This window comes from Euleptes europaea, chromosome 2 (assembly GCF_029931775.1).
Source record: "Euleptes europaea isolate rEulEur1 chromosome 2, rEulEur1.hap1, whole genome shotgun sequence".
Classification (NCBI taxonomy): Eukaryota; Metazoa; Chordata; class Lepidosauria; order Squamata; family Sphaerodactylidae; genus Euleptes; species Euleptes europaea.
Genome location: NC_079313.1, coordinates 81,670,695 through 81,691,542, shown reverse-complemented (window position 1 = coordinate 81,691,542; position 20,848 = coordinate 81,670,695). Strand labels below are relative to the sequence as shown.

The window sequence follows — 20,848 nt, the reverse complement described above, 5'->3', positions numbered from 1 at the left end:
AGGGTTGCAGAAGCACTGCAGTGCAACTCCAGAGTGTGCCAGATACTAGGGAAAGAAGCGATGAATGAGTGAGAGGCTGGCTGCATAAGATACACAGTTTAACTCAGTATCAATTTAAACCATTTTCCCCAACCCAAAACTTTATTATAGAAGAAATTGAGATAAGAGTAACAAAATGATTTATTCTAGTTTCCTCTTACTGAAGATCTTTTTTATGTACAGAAACTGTAAAAAAACCTTTTGAGCCATTGTTTAAGAGCAGGCATATGTGCTGCTGAAATAAAGTTACGGGCACTGGAAAAAACCGAAGAGTCAGTTTGCTGTGATCAGGGAATGAGGCAGTTGGAGAGGTCCTCCCCCTCATCAAATATCCTTGATGACATCCTCAAGTTCCTCTTTCGTGTACATATGGAACTTCATCCCAGGCTCCACTGTTGCAAGCTGCAAGTACAGGAAGAAAGGGTTACATATGCCTATGTACATAATGAAGTGACAGCTCACACAAGGGGCAGCCAACTTACTACACGTGGAAAAGATTCTGCTAATAAGACCAGCTGAACTCTTTTGGTTCCTGAAATAGCAAACTCTAAAATGACTTCTAACAAACCCTACAGCAGAACCAAGAAGCCTTTGCTAGGAGAGCTTTTGTGTGTGTGCCGTCACGTCACAGCCGGCTTATGGCAACCCCATAAGGTTTTAAAGACAAGAGACGAATAGATGGGGTTTGCCATTGCCTGCCTCTGCCTAGCAACCCTAGATACCCTTGATGGTCACCCATTCAAGTACTAATCAGTGCTGTCCCTCCTTAGCTTCCGAGATCTGACGAGATCAAGCTAGCCTCTGCTATCCAGGTCAGGACATGTTTTAAGTGTTAAAGAAAGTTTGTGTATGTTTACATTAACATAAAACTCTAGGAAGAACTTGTTCTGATATTTGTGGTAAGGTGCAACCAGCATGCTGACCACACTCAGCTCAATTTATTTCCAATGGCCCAAGCTAGCCCAATCTCATCTCGGAAGCTAAAGCAGGGTGAGCCCTGGTTGGCTCTTGAATGGGAAACCATCAAGGAACTTCAGGGTTGCTACACTGAGGCAGGTGATGACAAAACACCTCTGTTCATCTCTTGCCTTGAAAACCTTACAGGATCGCCATAAGTCAGCTGTGACTAGATGGCACTTTCCACAACCATGGTGACAATATGGCATTATGCATATCTGAGTGTTGCTGAAATCAACAATCCCATGTTCTGATTTCCTTTAACTCCGTTTTAAGTGGAAACATTTAGATTGGTGGATAGGTAAGACCCCTACAAGCAGAGTCTAATGTCCATAGACAAATGTAAAGAATGAAAGGGAAGACAGAACAATTAGTGAGCAAGCTGAGGCATCTAAGGGTTATGGCCGTGTTGGCGAACCTATGGCACGCGTAGCCCTCTCTGCCGGCACGCAGCTCTCTCCCTCTCCCTCAGCTGAGCTGCGGCTGGCACGAGAGAGGAGCACAGCGAGGGACCTCCCCACAAACGTCCGGGAGACAGGAGGACGAGCGAGGGGGGGGGGCAAGGGAAGGCGGAGACACGCGCTGCCAGCTTCTGAGTGGCCTGCCGGCCAGCTGGGCATCGGACGAGCGCTAGCGGGGCGGAAGGCAAAGGGTCGGCCGCAGCTCATCTGTTTGTCGGCGCCGCTTGCCTCTCCAGCTCTGCCCCGCCCGCCCCCATTCTGCTGCTGTTCCCCACCGGCGCCTACGGGGCCGGGCTGGGTGCGGGGCCCACACACGGCCAGGCCCAGGGGTAGCTCGGGTTGTGCTCGGGCAGGTCCGCCAGCGGGGTCGCCTCCGTCGGGGAAGCGCTGCCGTCGGGGGCCGCGGGGCTGGGAGGCGAGGGGCAGTGGGGCCAGGGCCCCCGGGAGCAGCACTGGTGGTGCCATGGACGGGGCGGGCGGGGCGCTCCTCCGCTTTCTGCGTGGTGGCCGCACTGCGCCCCCTTCGGAGGGGGCGCTCTCTGACGCCTCCCTCCGGAGGCCAGGCCGGGCGCGGTGGAGGCGCCGCCAGTGGGCCAAGGAGCGCACCAGGCCCCAGGCCGCCAGCGCGAACCCCACACTCGCCCTGCAGTGGCACGGGGAGGGGCAGGCCCATCGCCTGGGCTGGAGCGAGGGTGGGGTTGTTGCCCTGGGGGCCGCACCATTGGCTGCTTGCCTTGCCTGGCCCCCTGGCCCTTGCGACTGCCCCGCCCCCCGTCAGGGAGACGGACCACGTCGTCTCAGTCACGGGGCAGGCACCGCCTCCTCTCCCTGCCACCCCCCCAGCTGGGTTGGGTGGGGGTGGGGCGGCGGGCCCCTGTGGCCCTGCGCTTGCTCTGCCCAGCCTCCCCGATGCTTCTGCATCTCCCAGGGGCCTTGGAGCAGTTGGGGGCGGGGCCGGTCGACCGCCGACCAGCTGGGCTGCGGCGGGACAGGTGCTGCAGGCAGCCGGCGGTTTCGTGCCCGCCCTGCCCGGCTCCCCTGGACGATGTCGTGTCTCCCGGGGGCTCTGGGCAGGCTGGGGGTTGGGGCAGTGGTGGGTCTTCCTGCTCCCCGGTGGCGGACGGCCCTGCGGGCAGGCGCCGGGTTTCAGGGGAGTCCTGGTTTGGGCTGGGTTTTGGCGGCCCGCCCAGGACACGCTTCTGGGGGGCAGTCATTCTCTGCCTGAGACCCTGGAGAGCCGCTGCCCATCTGGGTGGACAGTACTGATGCACCAATGGGCTGGTTCAGGATAAAGCAGCCTCATGAGGAGGGGCTGTGGCTCAGGGGAAAAGCCTCTGCTTGGTATGCAGAGGATCCAGAATCAATCCCCAGCCGCTGTAGTTAAAGGATCTCGGGTAGCAGGTAAGCCACAGCCGAGGGCATGCCAAGCCTGGAGCTGGGCTGAAGCCTCAGTGTTTAGGTTGAATTGCCGTGTTGGCACTTGGCGGTGGATGAGTGGGTTTTGGGTTGCAGTTTGGGCACTCAGTCTCTAGAAGGTTCGCCATCACTGGGTTATGGGCTTTCATGAACCACCCCATCATAGCCTAAAGCATCAGGGATAGGCACAAGATCTTTAAAAATTGCCAGCAGTATGCCATCCCTAATAAAGCAACAAACCAGTGTAAAATCTCAGCCTAACCTACCTTATAGGGTTAAGGGATACAATGAGGGAAGGAGTATATATGCACACTGCCCTGACTGACTTGGAGGAAGGGTGGGATAAAAAAACAAGCCAACATATTAAGCCATCTCAGCATTCCCTCACTCCAGTCCTTTGGTTCTTAACCTTTAACCCAAGTACACAACATTATGCCCCACCAGTAAAAAAAAAAAATAAGGCTACAAAAGCAGCACTGGTCCTGGCATCAACGTGGAAACAAAGAGACATTCCAGAATTGGAAAAAATGGACAGGAAAAATGACTGAATATGCAGTGATGGCAAGACTTTCCAATTTGTTGAAAGGAAGATTGTCTGATGAATTTCAGAAAGGGAACCATATTATGAGTATGCCAAATTAAAAATATAAAGTAACAGACAGAGGTAACAGGAAATTTCAATACTGTATAGCAGAATAATCAATATAGATAGAACAAAGAACTGAAGTAAGAAATAGATATGTTAAGGGTAGAAAATAGTTATGGCAAATGTAGAAAAGGCGACAAAATACTGAATCACCTGGAAGATGGAACACACTGGAAGTATGGGAATGAATGCAAGTTGTATGTTTTTTGTATGTTATCTTATAAATTTCTAATAAAAACAGAAAATAAAAAACAGCACTTCAGACAAGGCAGTTTTATATAGGTGTATTTATGATGTATGCACATGACACACAAATCTCAGGCATGTATCCAATTAAACTCTTGTGCCTGATGACCATCAACTGACTCCTTATTGTTAGGTTTGAGCCCCATTAGCTCTGTGCCATTTTAAGTCTACAGTGAACAGCAATGATCTGAGATTTTATCTTTAGTGTACATTATAAAGCAACCTGACTTTGCTTGCTGTCAGGAGTCATTTTAACTGAGGCAAAGGGGCTGCCTAAAATTCCAAATGCCTTCCATTTGCAACCAAAGTTCTGAATACCTTCCAAGATCTGTAGATAATTACCTGGAGGGCCATATGGCTCCCATTAACAAGTGTCCCAGCCATTGACAGAACACTTTTACTTTTATCAAGAGTGAAATACATACCTCAATGTTAGTTGCATTCAGTTTTTCTTCCATAACTTGTTTTAGAATGATAAGTGATGACTTGATCGCTTCTTTCAGTGTCATTGACTGTTTTAAAAAAGTCACAAAAATTAGATACTAAGGGCTGATGCATCTATGAAGAAAGATGCGTTATGTAACCATGTGGAAGCTGACACCATGTGGCAAAGCCATTTGAGTGCAGCCATTCAATGCAGATTTGGTGATTCTTTCCAAAACTGGCAAAGTGATGCGGTGGCCTAAACTGCTGTCTGCTCTATATAAGCCACTGCACACAAACAGCTAAACAGGGCCATTGTTCACATGGTTATGATTGAACGGATGAAATAAAATTAATTATTCCTAAATCCAGGTAGCATTCAAAATCTTTGCCCATATTGTGGAAACAACAAATTGATACAAAGGTAACTTTGCAGTTGAACCATAACCAATGCTCTCTCACCTTATGAGTAGATTTTTAATCTTAGATTGTTGGTCATAACAGAAAGGCATCTACCAAGCAGGTAAATACTGGGCTTTAAAATCAGATATTAGCACACAGGTGTTATTTAGCCATGCTAAAAAGTAATTTGCCTTACAGTAAGTGTTGTCTGGGGAAGTTCTGCATAAGGAAATCTCAGACATAAAGCAAACTTGGCAACTTAAATTAATGCTGTAATGGGCTGAAGAGATATCCAACTGCCAAAGATGCATATCCACAAGCACTGAATTACATTCTTCTCTTTAAAAGCTATCAAGTATGCTAGTAATTAGATCTATAATACTTCAGAGGAGTCCCACATGTATTTGTGACATACATTTTAAAAGGAAGTAAATGATGTTGTTCCCAGAAATGCCCATCTTCAACAGGAGGAATTATTTTACTTCATTTCTTCAACAAAGATAGTGGCCCAAGATCATATCAACCACAAACCAGTTCTTATTGTATTCAATGCAAGAGTGAATGTCCCGCCCCTTTTACACTCCCACCAAGGAATAGCAATCATTGTTTTATGGGATGAACAAATTAGCCGAAACATTGTTCAGACTTCATGCTATTACCTTGTGATAAACTTCTTGAAGGGAGCTTTGTGCTCCTTCTGAAGCTGATCCAATTGCTTTTGCATCACACTGTACAAACGTCCCAGAAGGGTCCATGTGAAACCTACACAAAAAAACAGAAGGAAATCCTTAAGATCCAGAATATACATATTTATTTAAAACATTTCCATGCCATCTTTCCACCCAATCGGGACCCTCAAGTTGTCAAATAGTTACGAAAAATCAAAAACATAAACAGGAAGGAGGGTTAATGCTCAATGAAACAAAAAGGTCTTCAGAAGACAACAATAGAGACAGGCATATTAATACAATCTGAAAGTCTGGGTAGACTTCCCAGAAATTCTGGGGAAGGAGTTCCACAACTTTGGTAACACAGTTGAGAAGGTCTTTTGTCACCTTAGATGATGGGGCACCTGAAGATGACTGCAATGGTCCGTAAGGTTCATATGGGAACAGGAGGTCCTTAAGGTATGCTGTTTCCAAGCCATTTGGGGCTTTAAAGGTCAATAATATCACCTTTATTTGGGCCCAGAAGCAAACTGGAAGTCAGTATAAATAGAACAAGACTGGAGTGATATGATCCCCATGACCCACACTAGTCAACATTCTTGCCACAGCATTCTGTACCAATGGTAGGCTCCACACACTCTTCAAAGGTGGCCCCATAGACACCAAATTACAGTAAGCTAGTCTAGATGTTATCAGGGCATTCAGCACAGCAGCAAGATCTTTTTTACCCAGGAAAGGCTGGTTAATTTGGCAAAGCTGGTGAAAGGTGCTTCTGGCCACCACTGCAACCCACTTACCCAACTGGAGGCCCAGGTCCAGCAGCACCCCAAGCTGCCAACCTGCTCCTTTAGGGGGAGTGCGGCCTCATCTGGAACAGGAGACTCCTCAATACCCAGTCAGTCCTTCAACCAGTGTGGTGTAGTGGTTAAGAGTGCCAGACTCTAATCTGCAGAACCAGGTTTGATTCCCCACTCCTCCACATGAAGCCTGCTGGGTGATCTTGGGCCTGTCAGTTCTCATAGAACACTCTCAGCCCATGCAGAGGCAGGCAATGGCAAACCACCTATGAACGTCTCTTTCCCTGAACACTATGGGGTCACCATAGGTCAGCTGTGACTTGACAGCACACACACAGACCTTCAACCTCACCAACAGCTACTCTGTCTTGCTGGCATTTAGATTTATTAGTCCTCATCCATCCCAAAACGGCCCCAGGCACTAATTCAAAACGGCCCCAGGCACAGCCTCACTGGAATCTGCTGGAAATGCAAAACAGAGCTCAGTGGCATCCACCTATTGGTGACAACTCAGAGCAATTCTCAAGATGATCTCACCTAGCAGTTTCATGCAGATGTTAAAAAGCATGGGGGACAAGACAGAACCTTGCATAGCCAGGGCCAAGGAGAAGTCCCCTGCACCACCTTCTGAAACCTACCTTCCAGGCAGGACTGAAACTACTGCAAAATGATGCCTCCCAGTCCCTACCTAGAAAGGCAGTTCAGAAGGATCCCATCATCAACAGTATTAAGAGAGATTCCGGAGAATCAACAGGGTTGCACTCCTTTCCATCTCCTGGTGCCGGCCATCCACTAGGGTGACCAAGGCTGTTTCAGTCCCATAATTCGGACTGAAACCAGAAAGGAGCCAAACGATCTACTTCATAAAGTAATCCTTGCAGTTGTCCATCCGCCATTCAATCATCTTGCTCAAGAATGGTACATCTTGAGACTGGACGATGGTTATTCAAATCTCCTGGGTCCAGAGAAGAATCTTTAGTAACACATTACTAGTAATGCAATACTCTCGCTTGCAGCCAGAAGCCAGGAGAAGCAAAAGCTCAGTATGGGATTCAGAGGGGGGCTTGCAAGCCTGACCTCTTGTGGTAGGAGTAGTGTGTACATGGCAGACAAAAAAATTATGTACAGCATGACAGCCAGTGTTACATCTGAAATAACTATGAGACCAATAGATGCCTTGGATCTCAAGAACTGCACAGTGTGCACTAACATTCTTCTATTCTCTAAATCCACTGTAGCCCTTCCCATTCCCTTAAACATACCCTAGAGGTCCAGGGTAGCTTTGGGGATAGCGTGTATGCCAGAATTTGGGAGGGAGAGGGAGAGATCAATTACTTTGAATAGAAGTGCTTTGCATTCATGTATGGAGACCTTTGGCTTCTGCAAGCATAAAATGGAGAAGGGGAGAATAACCATGCAAGTTACCCTGAGCTCCCTGGTGGAAGGACAGGACTAAAACGTAATAGATTATATACTGATCCAAGCCTATGTGTTTAGGAAAATATAGGAGCTCAGGTTGTGACCTTAAGGGGAAGACAGTCAAATACATCCACTGGTTAAATTCACACACCAAGTTGGCATCTTCAGATCTATAAGCCTACAACTGGGTTATTTTTTAAAAGCCTTGGTAGCACCCATAGAACAACCTATTTTTAAGAGAATACATTTTTACAAACTGATACTTTCAACACTGCAGTGAACTGATCAACAGAAGCACATAAGTGCAGTTGTTTGCATTTGAAAGCAATCGCCTTGGTAGAAACTTACCAACTTATTTTAAGTGCAACCAAGACAGCTTATATAGCAGTGCCAATAATGCTCAACATGATGGGAAATAAAACAAAGATTAACTTTTCACACAGCTTTCAAGCTGAGTAGTCTCCCCTAATGCATTTAGGAAGGCTTGTTCCTTTAAAGAGAACTCGGTTCGTTGAAGCACACAGGGCTTCTAATTACAAATGCTTCCCCAACCCCACCTAAGGAATGCCACAGCAGACTACAGATATTATGTTACTGGTGGCTCTTCTGAGCCTTTTGAAAAAGGGCTAAGGAATATTTCGCTCTTCCCCCTTTCAGTCTGAACTTCACCTATTCAATCATTCAGGATTCATGCAAATGTTATATCCTGTACAAGAGTATGCCACTCAGGCAGCACTGAGTACACATGGCTATGAAACATGCTGCTGGTGATGGAAAGTGCTGTCAAGTCGCAGCTGACTTATGGCGATCCTGTAGTCTTCAACGCAAGAGATGTTCAGAGGTGGACTGCCACTGCCTGCCTCTGTGCAGCGACTCTGGACTTCCTTGGTGGTCTCCCACCAGATTGTAACCAGGGCCGACCCTGCTTAGCTTCTGAGATCTGATGAGATTGGGCTAGCCTAGGTCATCCAGGTCAGGGCATGAAACAACATAGAGAAGCGAAACTGCAGCAGCAAACAGTGGCTCATACCAGCAGAGCTCCAGAGGCATCAGCAGAGGCTCCTGAGTCAAATCCATCATATTATCCCATCATTTCAGATCCCATCATAACAGAATCAACAGCAAAAGGCTGTGCAGGAACTAAGCAATAATTTACAAGTAAGCAGCCTCCAGTGTTGCCTCACCATATTACCTCTGCTCATTTCTATACTAGATAACAGTTTTTTGTGTTGCCACTAGTCCTTATAGCAATTGTGAAGTCTGGACACTGGTGCAACATTCTCAATCAATGTGAGGCCAATCCCCAGCCGGGGGGGGGGCAAAAACAGGCACCCCCTTTTCTCCCGAGGTGGCTCAGTGGAGTTTCCTCTGCCTCAGACCAGTCAGAGGGGGAGTCCGAGCTGTCTTCCCCCTCTGTGGTTTCCACTTTGCCTGTAGAGCTGAGCGTTAAGGCAGCCAGGAACAATCCTCCTCAGCCTCCACTCCTGCCAGCTTTTATAGAGACAGCCTTGTCTTGTCTCCTCCCCTGCTCCACCCCCATGCTGCCATATAGGGACCAGCTGCTTGCCGTCCTTCCCTGCCTCCCATAGCGTTCCCCACTTCCCCCGTGTGGACTTCCTGGCCATTTGAATTCCCGCCCGCACTCTTCTGCCATTCTGTTTGGTGGCAGCAGGCGGGGTATTGCAGAGGATCTCAGGCCTTCCCAGTCGGATCTCCATGCTTTCCTGGAACATCGACCAATAGGCAGCAGCCTCAACCACGTCTGCCAGCTGAGCCCACCCGGCCTCAAGAGCCCCTGCGCTGCGGGAGCTTGAGCTGGCTGCGAAGCTGTTAGTGGCAACTTGCACCCTGCTGGCGTCGCAGCTTGTCGCTGCAGTGTGGGCCACCTCCATGCTCTGGCTGCTCTTCTCAGTCAACCCCGGGGCAGCCGTGGAGGTCCTGGGGTGGCATGCTGCAGGGGCAATCTGGGACAATCAACTTGTGTTGTCCACTCATTTCCTGGACATCTCTTATTGTGATCAAGTAGCAGCCCTTTAGGCATGATATTCTGCCGCTGAAGGCGCACATGAACAAGAGGGAAGAAGAAAAAGCCAAACTTACAGCTGAGGTCCCTTTTCATCAACTCCGCCGAAGAGTAGTGCCACACCAAATGGCCTTGACTGGAACAAAATCAAAGAAGGATCAAGACTGGTTCAGTGACTGCTTAAGGCAAATGCAAAACAGACATTAAGATAACCTACACAAGCATTTACTCACCATTGCTCCTGGATCAGCATCTTCTTCTCCAAACTGTAATGCTAAATTGGACACTGCCTGTGTCACACTCTCTACAGTCATAATTTCATTGTATGTAAACCAGTGATTCTGAGAAAAGAAAGAGATTGGTTTATGTATCCCTTTTCATATGCTGGCTTCTCCCCACTCCCCACAACACAAGTCACCAGAACACGCTCGAGGCAAAGTTCTGATGACAGGCAGCAATCCTGTGTACCCTTGAGAGTAGGTCTCACTGAATTCAATGGCGCTTACTTCTGAGTAAACAATTCATGTAACTGCATTGTTCAACTTTAACTTTTAAGTACAGAAATGGCAAAATTCTTCAGCTTGGGAACTGGATCATTCCCAGTGATGACCTTATCAGCTCCACCCTATCTGAACAGCTAGGACAGGGAAGGTTCTCTCTATTCTCAGCCTGTGTGTGCTTGAAAATGCCATCCCTTGTTCCTCTCCTGGTGGCACACTGGAAGCAGCAGACATGATGCGCTATGGGAGACATTTATATAGCACTTCCAATGTAATATCAGAATGGGAATAAAAGGAATCTGGGCAGAGGTGGATAGATTTAAGGAGCATGAGTCAGCCATTCCTACTAAAATACCTGTATCACCTACCCAGCAATCTAAGCCAATATGTTATAACTATACCATTCCCAATACAGTCTACCCAGGGTCCCTTTAAAATATCACCCTAAACACATGGAATCTGTTTTTCTTCAGTGACTCTCACATAGTTAGGGTGATCTTTAATGACCCTACCACATAGGCAGTAGCCAATTAAATGGGTCCCATGCATAAGTTTAAATAATACCCCAGCTGCACACAGAAAAGTAGTTCCAGGGAGCTATGATGGCATTGGAAGCTTCCTAGGAATGAGTTCAGACAACCTGCTTAGAAGAACATTCCAGCTAAGAGGTTCTGTATTATTCAGACATACTCATTTAGTGACCTGAAACCTGAAGTTACAAACAGGGCAAGATTAAGGGAAGGCGCTTGTTTTAGAATATTTATATTCAATTATCTATTCATCTGAAATCTCTCAGAAAGCATCTTTGGCTGCTTCACAGTAGCACGTCCCACATCTGTAATGTAGCACCTCTCCAGAGTTTCCCAAGGCTTTGAGATATGATCAGGTCAGAGCTATAAAAATACAAGGACAGGGTACCCACTTTTATCACAGAATACTAAATTCAGACTCTAGAAATATAAAATGCATCCTGCTACAGAAAAATGTGTCCTTAAACCATGTATGCCTGCAGCTTATTTTACAAAACCCTACCCTGACTAGTGCAAAGCAACCTTGCATACTGTACATTGACTATATGCAGATTTTGCTAACAAACCTCAGTTTCTGACAAGAATCAACCAGGAAGTTTTAGGGCTTGCATGCTCCCTCTCCTTCCTTTCCACATGCACAGCTGGGAAACAATTTACTGGTTTGCAGCTAATCATAGTTCATTATGGCAACTGCATCTTGTGAAAATGATAATCCGTAGTTCATTCTCCTGCCTACAAACCAGGATTCCAAATCAAGATGAATTTGTGGTTTAGAACCAGTGTTTGTAGACAATAGGATAAAAGACATGTTGCCTTTTCACCAGATGTGCATGTCACAAACAAAATGTGGTTAGTTCCAGGTAATCACCAATTTCCCAGCCATATTCAAAGGAGGGAGAGAGTGAAGATGGAAGGAGGAACACTCCCTTGCCTTACAGAAATGATTTCTATGGAACATTTAGTACCTTTGTTCAAGGGAAGAACTTCAGATGGCTCTCTGCTCAGTTTTGTTGCTGCTATTGACTAGCGTATGAAAGATGGTAACAAAAAGGGCAAAAAGAGGAAACTCAGATGGCAATGTGTTACCTGTGTCTCAACTCTTGCTTTGTCGATCAATGTCTTTGCATCAGCTATTAAACCACTCATTGCACAACCTTGAGAAAGATGAAGATATACCAACAAGAATTTGTCATCAAGCAGTACATTTTCCAATGAGTTAGTTTCATTCCCCACAAAATATGCAGCCAATCACCATCACATTGTGTCTCAATTGCTGGAAGCCAAAAGAAGCTAATAAAATTCAAATCAATTACTAAAAGGTAGACTTTACTAGTACTGGTGCCATAGATTACCATTTGGATTACCAAAGCATCCAGTAAACTAGCCTCTTCATCACTCCATCTCCAGCCAAAAAGCTCCAATATGGTCAGAAATACGGAGGAAAGACTGAGATGGCAAGTCAGACTCCTGCCCACAGCCAGTATAAAACTGAGATGCTCATTTACATCTGGAGAGCATGTTGAAGATCTCTTTTAAAGACCTCTTTTAAAGGGCCAAGGAGGAGCTCTAGAAGTTAAATTGGCCACAAAATTAGACACTGTACAAAGTCATTTCGGGTTATCACTTAGATAAACATGAAAACATCTATGGTACATGCTTAAAGGGTTGATTAGGAAATCACAAAATCCTTACAGGTGTCTTCAACATTAAAGCAGTGAGGAGAAAGTAACTACCTGCCCTACAGAAAAAGCTACAAGGAAAAGTATGTCCTCAAAAGCAAGCTTCAGTTTTCATCACACAGACTACTTTAAATTGGCAGCGTTCACTGGGGCGTGCGCATACCTATGTGCAAGAAACTGTCTTGAGCACAGAGGACAGGCTAACATTAGTGGGCCAATCAGTAAGCTTCCATGATAGAAATTGGCTGGGGATCAAGCGTTTATATTGCAATTCCCTGCCCTCCAAATTCTAAATTTGGGGACAAACTTTCATTACTGAGGTCAAACAGAAGCAAGCTACAGCTGCTGCTTCCTACTCCCGCAACTATGTCCTGCTGGCTTAGAGCCTGGAACACCAACGACCATTACCAACGAACATTAACTCCACACTGAATATAGTCAGCACACAATTCTGTAGACTGTATTTCAGAATGCATTTCTCATTAAATGCTCTGCTGAGGAAGGTTTTTATTCTCATGTATGCTGGAAGTACACAATAGGCTTTGCTGCAGGAATGAACAAACTTTCATTACTTTTACCTATGTGAGAATCTATTTCTACAATTTTCTCAATACTGCTGGGTTCCATAAGTGGGGAGGTGATCCTCTTCTCCACAGCCAGGCAAACCCCTTCTGCTGTCTGAATTCCAATTGCTGTGGAACCAAGCTTAAAAAGAAAAGAAAGCATCATCACTGCCAAATGTTAGGTATTGCACAGAATTTGGAGAGAATTATTTCAACCTACATTATATGTGGTAACTAGACCCAGAATTACAGCAGTACTTTATACAGTTATGAGCAATTACCAAGTAATTAATATAGCCACCAAAAATATTTATAACTGAACAGAATATTTACATTATCTAGGAGGGTATATTTTTGCACAGTACTACTCTGTGTCACTTCTGGTACTATATTATACAATTCTACTTGCCCAAACCCAAGAAAAAACATCTAACAATCTAAAACCATTTGCTCACCATAGCCTGTGCGTCTTTGCCTGTTAGGAGACAACTATAGGCCCAGAACATTCCAGAAACAAGCTGTAGTTATGTACTGGGCATAGCAGCATGTTTTCATATAATAAGGAAGTATTCTTGTTTGCACAAGAGAAAATATGAATATTTTGGAACTGAAGCAAATGCAGAGCTCAGGCAGTCAGAGCATAAAAAGGACAATACATGGTTATGCAAGAGCACAAAACAAATAATCTTCCTTCCCATATGCAGAATGGTATCTCCTTTACCCTTCAGTTGTACCTATTTAGTACAGACTTTTCCAGTTTTCTTTCTTCTTTCAAGGATACACTGCTCTCAAAAATGTGTCTCTCATGTAAGTGTATTTTATTCATTTTAAAGCAATGTTTTTAATTGTGTCCATGTGCAAAACCTATACACACACACAGAGCCACAGACAGAAAGGGAAGGGGAGGCCTTGATTATCCAGCACAACTTTTCATTTTGCTGAGCTGCTAGTTAGCAGTTGCTGCCTCCTCTGGTGCTGCCGAGACATTCCTTGCATGCTCTCTCTTCCTCCTCTCCTACTCCCAGCTGCGCAAGAAGAGGTTGTATCAGAGTCACTGCATAGGCTGACTTTGGAATTCAGCAGACCAGGTGCCCAAGGCCAGCCTGCCCACTTCCCCCAATATTCCTAGCTGGGCTCCATTCCCCTCTCAGGTAGCAGTCCAGGGCCATGGAAGGAAGAACCAAGCCATCCACCTGTAATCTTCCCTAGCATCCCATTCTCTACAGAGTAGTGAGTGACTCCATGCATGGACAGCGGTTGCCTATGTATGTGTGCATGGGATGGCCTGTGTACGTGCATGCCAAATCCAACCTGCTTAAATGTATTTGTATGCAGGTCGGGGAGGGGAGCAGATACAGAGAGATTTTGGCCATCAGTGATAGGGTAGAATCTGCCTGATCTACAGTTCTGTCAATGTCCTTGCCGTGGGACTTGGACATAATAAGGAGTTCTTGCACAGAGAAGTTCAAGGACTAACTAGTGATTATGACTGAATTTCTAGTGAATTCTGCCTCAGTACCTTCTACCATGAAAGCCTTTATCTAGTATCAGAACTATGAGAGAGTCAAAACAAATATTATCAGGGTGATCTGTATAAATAAAGCAGCTATGGTGGTGGAAAGTGCTGTCAAGTCACAGCTAACTTATGGTGACCCCATAAGGTTTTCAAGGCAAGAGAACATTTCGAGGTGGTTTGCCATTGCCTGCCTCCACATGGGCTGAGAGAGTTCTGAAAGAACTATGACTGGCCCAAGATCACCCAGCAGGCTTCATGTGGAGGAGTGGGGAATTGAACCTGGTTCTCCATATTAGAGTCTGCTGCTCTTAACCACTACAGCATGCCGGCTCTCTAAGCTGGGGGAGTTAGAATTTATCTCACACATATGATACCAGATTATGGGTTTCCCAATTACACTGACTAATTAAGACACAAGGAAGAACTTCTTCACACAATTGCTGTGGAATTTGCTATCAAAGTGTTGCACTGTGCTTTAGTGTCGCTAGATAACTTTAAAAGAGGATTAGATAAATTCACCAAGGTAAATTCACCACTTATAGTTTTTAGCATTATAGCTAAGTGGGAATTCTGTGTTCAGTCTCTCTATGAATATCAGATACTGGAGGAAAACAATGGGGAAGGGCTATTGCATTTATGAATCTGGCTTTCTGTTTTCAGAAACAGAAGACTGATTTATCAGCCAACCAAGGTTTGACATTATGTCTGAATTCAGCAAATGAGTTAAAACCTGCATTTCTATATAAAAATACAGGAGGGATTACTCCTGAGGTCAACCATAATAAATATAAGACAGGAGGTCAAATTATTGCAAAAATTATTTCTTTCAACCAAAGCACATTTTCATACTGTGAAGAAACACTGTTCTGCCAGTATTTTTCATACTGTGAAGAAACACTGTTCTGCCAGTATTTATCAGCCCTTGCTTCTGGACAGTTCTGGACAGTGTGATTTTGGTTGGTGTTCTTACATGTAGAGGAACAGCAGCCCTTAATTGCATTGTTCTCGTAAAGAAATATACAGTTCTGCAAAAGAAATGTGTGTTGCATGACCAGAGGTTTTGAATTGTACAACTGGGCAGTATACTCTATTTAGTTGCCGACTTATCCATAGCTTGTTACATACATTTATTACTGTGTAAAGATTAATCTTCAGTAATTATAAATTCAGAAGTTTGAAACTTGATTTAAATCAATGCACCTCACTTTCTCTATGCATAGGAGTTCTCTAACTCATGCATACCATATAACAAGACAGCCGGGAGGCTTAGGATTCATGGCTACAGTAATTTCTCTGTGGTTCTGTATTGAAACTTTAACACCATGGAAACTGCTATGGCCAAGCTCCAAGGCTGTCATCTCCCACAAATAAATTTACTCATTTTTGGAAATAACAGGAGAAAGGTAAGTACGAACTGGCTTTTAGCACACTATAGGATCAAGGATCAAGTATGCAGTCTGTAAAGCAAGATTATACAAACTAGCCATGTCTAATTACTATAACTATACAAATTACGCAAGTTTCTGATAACCAGACCAACCTGTTATTTCCTAATAAAACAAAGTTGCAGATGACACCAAGCGGGGAGGAGCAGTGAACACCTCAGAAGATATAGAATTCAGCGAGATCTGAGCACATAGGAAAAGTGGGCGGATGTGAACAAGATGCAATTCAACAAGGATAAGTGCCAAGTTCTGAATGAGAAGCAAGCATACTGGATGGGGGATACACTTCTGGGTAGCAGTGTGTGTGAACAAGATCCTGAGTTACTGGTAGACCATAAGTTAAATATGAGCAGCCACTGTGATACAGCACAAAAAAAGGTTAATGCAATCTTGGGGTGTATCAAAAGAGGCATAACATCCAAATTGGAAGATATCATAATTCCACTGTACACTGAATTGGTCAGGCTGCACCTGGAATATTGTGTGATGTTCTGGAGGCCTCACTTCAAAAAGGATGTGGACAGAATGGAGCAAGTGCAGAGGAGAGTGACGAGCATGATCAGGGACCTGGAGACCAAGCCCTACAAAGAAAGGCCGAGGGACTTCTAGGGATTTCGTCTGGACAAGAGGCGGCTGAGGGGGGCCATGATTACTGTCTTTAAGTATTTGAAGGGCTGTCCTTCAGAGGAGGGCAGGGAGCTAGCTATTCCTGTTGACAGCAGAGGATAGGGCTCACAATAATGGGTTCAAATTGCAGGCAGAAAACTACCAGCTGGATATTAGGGTGAAAAATTTTTCAGTAAAAGTTGTTCAACAGTGGAATCGACTACTTAGGGAGGTGGTGAACTCCCCGTCACTGGCAGTCTTTAAACAGAGACTGGACAAACACTTGTCAGGGATGCTCTAGGCTGATCCTGCATTAAGCAGGGGGTTGGACTAGATGGCCTGTGTGACCCCTTCCAAATCTATGATTCTACATATGAAATGACCTCTTGCTATATCAGGAGAGATTTTGGTTTTAAATGATAAAATGGGGTAAAAGAAACCACTATGGCAACGATAGCGTGTAACACAGCACAGAGGAAGTACAGATAGTTGTAGGGAAGGAAGGATTTGAAGCATCCTCAGGTGACTGAAGCAAGCCTTCATCGACAGAAGCAGCAAACCTCTGAATACTACTGCTGGGAGACAGCAGCAGGGGAGGGATTTGGCCTCTGTGCCACTTGTTTTGCCCTCCAGGGTTGGCTACTCTGTGAAACAGGATGCTGGACTAGATGGGACCATTGGTCTGATCCAGCAGGGCTCTTCTTATGTCCACAGGAAGCCCCTGTTTGCATATCAAAGCTTCTAGCAGCACCCTTTAAAGCTATTTCCTTGACCATGGGGCATGAGGATTAAAAACATATATAGTTTAAAACTGGGATACTCAAGAATCTGGTAATGCATTACTGCTGTAGTATCCCCACCCCACAAAAGAAGCAGTTGACAGCACAAACACAAAATTCACTGACCATCAGGCTGGCTGACCCACAATAGTGGAGTGAGGAATGCTTATCCCCCCCTCCCACCTCTGTAACAATCAGGAAGAAGCAGGGCTACTGCTACTGGCTGCCTCCTTCCAAACAGCAGTACATGCAACCAGAGACAAAAGTCACTGGCTTGAACTGCTTGTGTGAAACATATGACCAATCAGCTACCTGACTAACACCATCTTAGCTTCTGTACGCCAAATAAACAGCATGCTTTCAATAATATTGTACATTTTAGTCCAAACCTAAAATGTTTTAGATACATTTAGTTACTCATTCGAATCATCCACCCTTGAGAAACCCCTGAACACAACAGGTTATGTGTTATGCTTAAAACATTATTTAGATGCTTATAGTACCTTTATAGCTTCAATGGCATACTCCACTTGGAATAATCTTCCCTCTGGAGAAAAGGTATTCACACCCCTATAATTAAAAGAAAAAAGTAAAGTACAACAAAAGGATTTACAATGGATTGATTTACAATCAATTTACAATGGATTGATTTATAATCAAAGAAAGTGCTGCTTATGATCTTCAAATATCCGGACCCCAGACCACACAGGGCATTAAAGAATAGCCCTCTCCCATAAGAAAGTGCATGATTACTATGGTAATTATTGTGAGCTGTACTCCCTGTTCCTCAGTTATGGGAAGGTGTTCCTGTTCCCAGAGACATCTGACTGGCAATATGTGCTAAATTTTTGCTTCCAGTTAGAAACATGTTTTCAACTTATGTCTTTATATGTGATTTTAATGTTTTACGCTGGAATATTTATATTGGATGGAGTCATCTTGAGCACCTTTGATGTAGGGAGTGGGATATAAATGATTAAAACAAAAATAAAACAGAACTCAGAGTTATATTTATGCTTACTCAGGAATAAGCAGCAATACAATTACAGACTTCGAAAGTGCCAAAATGCAGTAGATAATGTTAAAGTCTTGATTTGGCATATTTTTTTAATAAGAAAGTAAGACATAAGAACTCTCATTAGATTTTCTTTATACAAATAGGCAAATGTGTAGAAGGTGCAAGTATATCTGTTTCTCAACCCATCAGCACTAACTTTAATCCATTTTTCAGGGAATCCTTTTCTAATTTAAATTATTTGAATATTAAATAATGCTAGCAAAAGAAGGTAAATACACCACGTACAAGCCTGGACAGCATTGGAAAATGCTTGCTTTTGGTACAATTTCTGCCCCACATCACTGCTTCTCAGTTTTGACTTGTTTCTAAAGTAATACAGGCAGATTGAAATAGAGTGGAGACAGAAGTATGTATCTTCAGCAGATCTACGTTCACTCTTTATTGAATAAAGCAGAGGAAGGTAACCTCTGGCAAACATTCCAACAATGATTCACTGGACCATTTTGCTTGGCACCCAGGTCTAGATCTCGACTCCAGCAACTCAACCACTAGTGGCACTGATGGAGTCAGCAGTAGAACAGAAGGCAACAGGAATGACTTACGCCCCTTACTACCTCCCAGGCCTACATAGCCACCAGTCAAGTCCATGGCAACCCCCTGAGATGCTAGTAGCACCAATGAATCTTGGCTTGCATGAAGCATGAACAATCCTCACCTCGCCTCTTTGTTTGCCAGCGCACCAACATCTTCACAGGTAATACAATCCAGAAGCGACTGGTTCTTTCAGTAATTTCCATTAAAATTATTTTATTTCCCAAAACACTTTGAAGTGTTTATTTGAAGTAGCCAAATACATTGGAGATTTTCTGCATATGAACTCCTTTGACGATTTATTAATGTATTTATATAGCATACTGTCTGACAATTTTGCCCATGGTAGTTCCCTTCTCCACTGGCGAACCACCTGTTAGACTTTTGGCTTTAAAAAGCCCATAAGTGGTCGCCATAAGTCGGCTGCAAGTTGACGGCACTTTACACACACACACAGTTCCCTTCTCACCCTAAATAAATCATAGCAAAACAACAACTAAATCGTGGAACAACAACAAAAACAGCTGTCTAGCTATCAGTTTCTGAGCAAAGAAATTCTGTGTTGATATACTGAACTTTAATCTGATGGGGTTCAATAAACCATTCATGAACTGCACCCAGTTCAGCATAACTGAAAATGAAACCAAAAGCTGGAAGAGTCATTGCTGTGACTAAGGAAATTGGCTGAGGCCCTGCTTACACAAAAGTAATCTAAAACTGTATTACAGTTTCTCAGCACAGTTAAGGATCCATCTGCCATAGGCAGGAATTATGTAAAGTTCTCCTAGAAAACCTATTAATACTGTGTAACCCCTGTCTGTAAGTGTATGGACAGCAAGCAGCCTGAGCAAGGAACATAGCTCCTCCACTGCAACTCAGTATTCTTTTGTCTAACACCAAAATGGAAATGCTTTCCCCCTAAACAAACAGGTAGTGACGGGTTGTTGCAACAAACTAGCAATGTAAGTAAAAATAAATCTCAAATTTTGCAAGGTGAAAGAAACATTAACTGTTACACAAGTGGGAACACCTGAGAACTTGCTGTTTAGATTTAGTAAAGTCCTGTTCCCCGCCCCAAAAAAATCTGGCTGAGTAAAAAAAAAAAGAGACAAAGCAGCCTGGAACATTTTGCGTATGACAGAGAGAAATAAAGAGAGTCTCAGAAACTGAGTTCTGTTTGTAGGATGAACTTTCGCTGAGCGCAAGACGGACACCCCCGACTCGAATCACATCTACTACCTGACTCGGTTTTAGGATTACAGCAGAAACCCAAACACTTCCATGGACCACTTCTCCACACCATGCAGGCTGGTGCTAATCGAGGGCGGGCTGAACCCCGCGGCCCGAAGGGAGAGCAAAAGGCACCCGCGCAGACCCCTGCGGACCCCCAGAGCGGCCAGCCGCGAGCTTGAGATCGAGGGCAGGAAGGAAGCGGCCCCCAGGAGACCACGGAGACCGCTTCAGGCGTCCTTGCTTCAGCAGGCACTCGGAGGCCCAGGCCGCCCGCCCGCGGTGACTCAGCCCCAGACCAGGCCCAGGCCGCGCACCCGCCGACCCTGCCCGCGCTCACCTGTCATACTCAGAGCGAGTGAGGAACATGCTGGCGACGGGGGGAAACTGGAATATGCGCGCGGGGCGACGAAGGCGGAAAGTCCCGGTTCGAACCCCACTCTAGCCAAGGACGGCTGCGGCCCTGTCAGCGCAGCACCCGGTTTCACACACTCCGGCGCACCGCGCATGCGTGGAATAGAGGCCGCGCACGTCGAGCCCCCCCCTGGCCAATAGGGCTCCGAAGCGGGATTTTACAACGCCATCGTGCAATTGGTCCGGGGAACACTCGTCCCGACCGATGATTGGCTCCCGGTTGCCAGGGCCTATGACGATCAATAGTCCCGCCCTGCCTTGTTAGGGGAACCGTGCTGTGCTGGTTTGCCTGCGACGGATCACAACCATGCCTGCCCTCGGTAGCGCGTTAAGAATACTTCCTAGGTTCTTTATGGTACGATTTTCTAATCACGAAAGCAGCGCTGCTAATCAGAAGCTGCCTTGCATTCAGTCAGATCAATAATCTCACGAGCTGGCAGCAAATAGCCCTCTCTGTTCTCAGCCAGGGCTCTTCCCCAT

The 20,848-nt window shown here is 45.2% G+C and overlaps 1 protein-coding gene across 1 annotated transcript; it reads right to left on the bottom strand.

Annotated features, from left to right (window-relative positions):
• Positions 1–164: 164 nt before the first annotated feature.
• PSMA5 (proteasome 20S subunit alpha 5) lies at positions 165–20,328 on the bottom strand. The gene is made up of 9 exons (XM_056844454.1): positions 20,295–20,328; positions 17,619–17,685; positions 12,785–12,911; positions 11,614–11,681; positions 9,731–9,838; positions 9,575–9,633; positions 5,250–5,352; positions 4,191–4,277; positions 165–441 (listed from the first exon to the last, which is right to left on the bottom strand). Exons 1-9 carry the CDS (start codon positions 20,321–20,323, stop codon positions 364–366), a joined length of 726 nt encoding a protein of 241 aa, XP_056700432.1. The 5' UTR covers positions 20,324–20,328; the 3' UTR covers positions 165–363.
• Between the last annotated feature and the right edge of the window lie 520 nt (positions 20,329–20,848).